This window comes from Penaeus monodon, chromosome 23, assembly GCF_015228065.2.
Source record: "Penaeus monodon isolate SGIC_2016 chromosome 23, NSTDA_Pmon_1, whole genome shotgun sequence".
In the NCBI taxonomy this organism is placed as follows: Eukaryota; Metazoa; Arthropoda; class Malacostraca; order Decapoda; family Penaeidae; genus Penaeus; species Penaeus monodon.
In genome coordinates, this window is record NC_051408.1 from 37,143,074 (window position 1) to 37,144,046 (window position 973).

At 41.0% G+C, this 973-nt stretch overlaps 1 protein-coding gene across 1 annotated transcript in view; it reads right to left on the bottom strand.

The window, feature by feature from the left end:
- The window catches only part of LOC119587975, a gene marked incomplete in the record, with an annotated part of 17,684 nt that overhangs the window by 11,994 nt on the left and 4,717 nt on the right, over positions 1-973 (bottom strand). Inside the window, 1 exon segment of the mRNA XM_037936692.1 lies at positions 620-678. Coding sequence (XP_037792620.1) covers positions 620-678 — 59 coding nt within the window.

Genomic DNA, 973 nt, shown 5'->3' on the forward strand with positions numbered 1-973 from the left:
TGTAGTGTTACTGCATACCATGGCGAAGACCATGTTTCCCCGAGGGCACTCGCCAGCAGGGGAATTTGATTGTGGATAAAGTTCGTGCGTTTTGGGCAGCCAACGAAAAATTTCCCCTAAAAAAAAAAAAAAAAAAATAATGATGACATGTAACATTAAATAATAAAAAACAACATTAACAAAAATAATAAAAAAATAATAAATAAAAAAACTAAAAATAAAAACCATAATAATAACATTTAAATAAATTAAACCCAAAAACATTAAATAAAACCTAATAAAAATAAAATAAAATAATAATAATAATAATAATAAAATAACAACAAAAATAATAAAAACATAATAATAATATTAACAATAAAAATAATTTAATAACTTAATAATAAAAATTAAAAACAATAATTAATAACAGGAAAAACATTAAAAAATAATAATGAAATAAAAAATAAAATAATAAAAAAAATAATAAACATAACCAGACAATAAAAATAAAACCATAAAACAAAATACATAAAACCACACTACCCCACAGTACTCGACAAAAACCCACCCCCCAAAAAACACAACAACAAGAGATCACGCAAGGCACCCCAAGCCCCAAAGAACCCCTTCGGTGTTTCCCTGAACTTCACACGCTGGGGCAGAGGGTGAAAATCAGGGATGCTGCAGCCGGGGGGTCGTTAGGAAGGGCGTTGTCGTGGCCCGAAGGAGAGGGGAGGGAAGGCGGACGGTTTATTGGGGGGGGGGGGTGGGGGTGGGGGGGGGGGGGGTGGGGGTTAGGGGGGGGTGGTTTGGGGGGGTTTTTTTAGGGGGTGGGAAAAGGGGTGGGGTTTTGGGGGTGGGGGAAAAGGGGTGGGGGTGGGGAGGGGGTGGCGGGAGGGGGTGGGGTTGGTAGGGGTGGGGGGGGTAGGGGGAGGGGGGGGGGGAAATGGTGGTGGGGGTGGTGGGGAGAGGTGGGGGGGGGGGGGTTTGG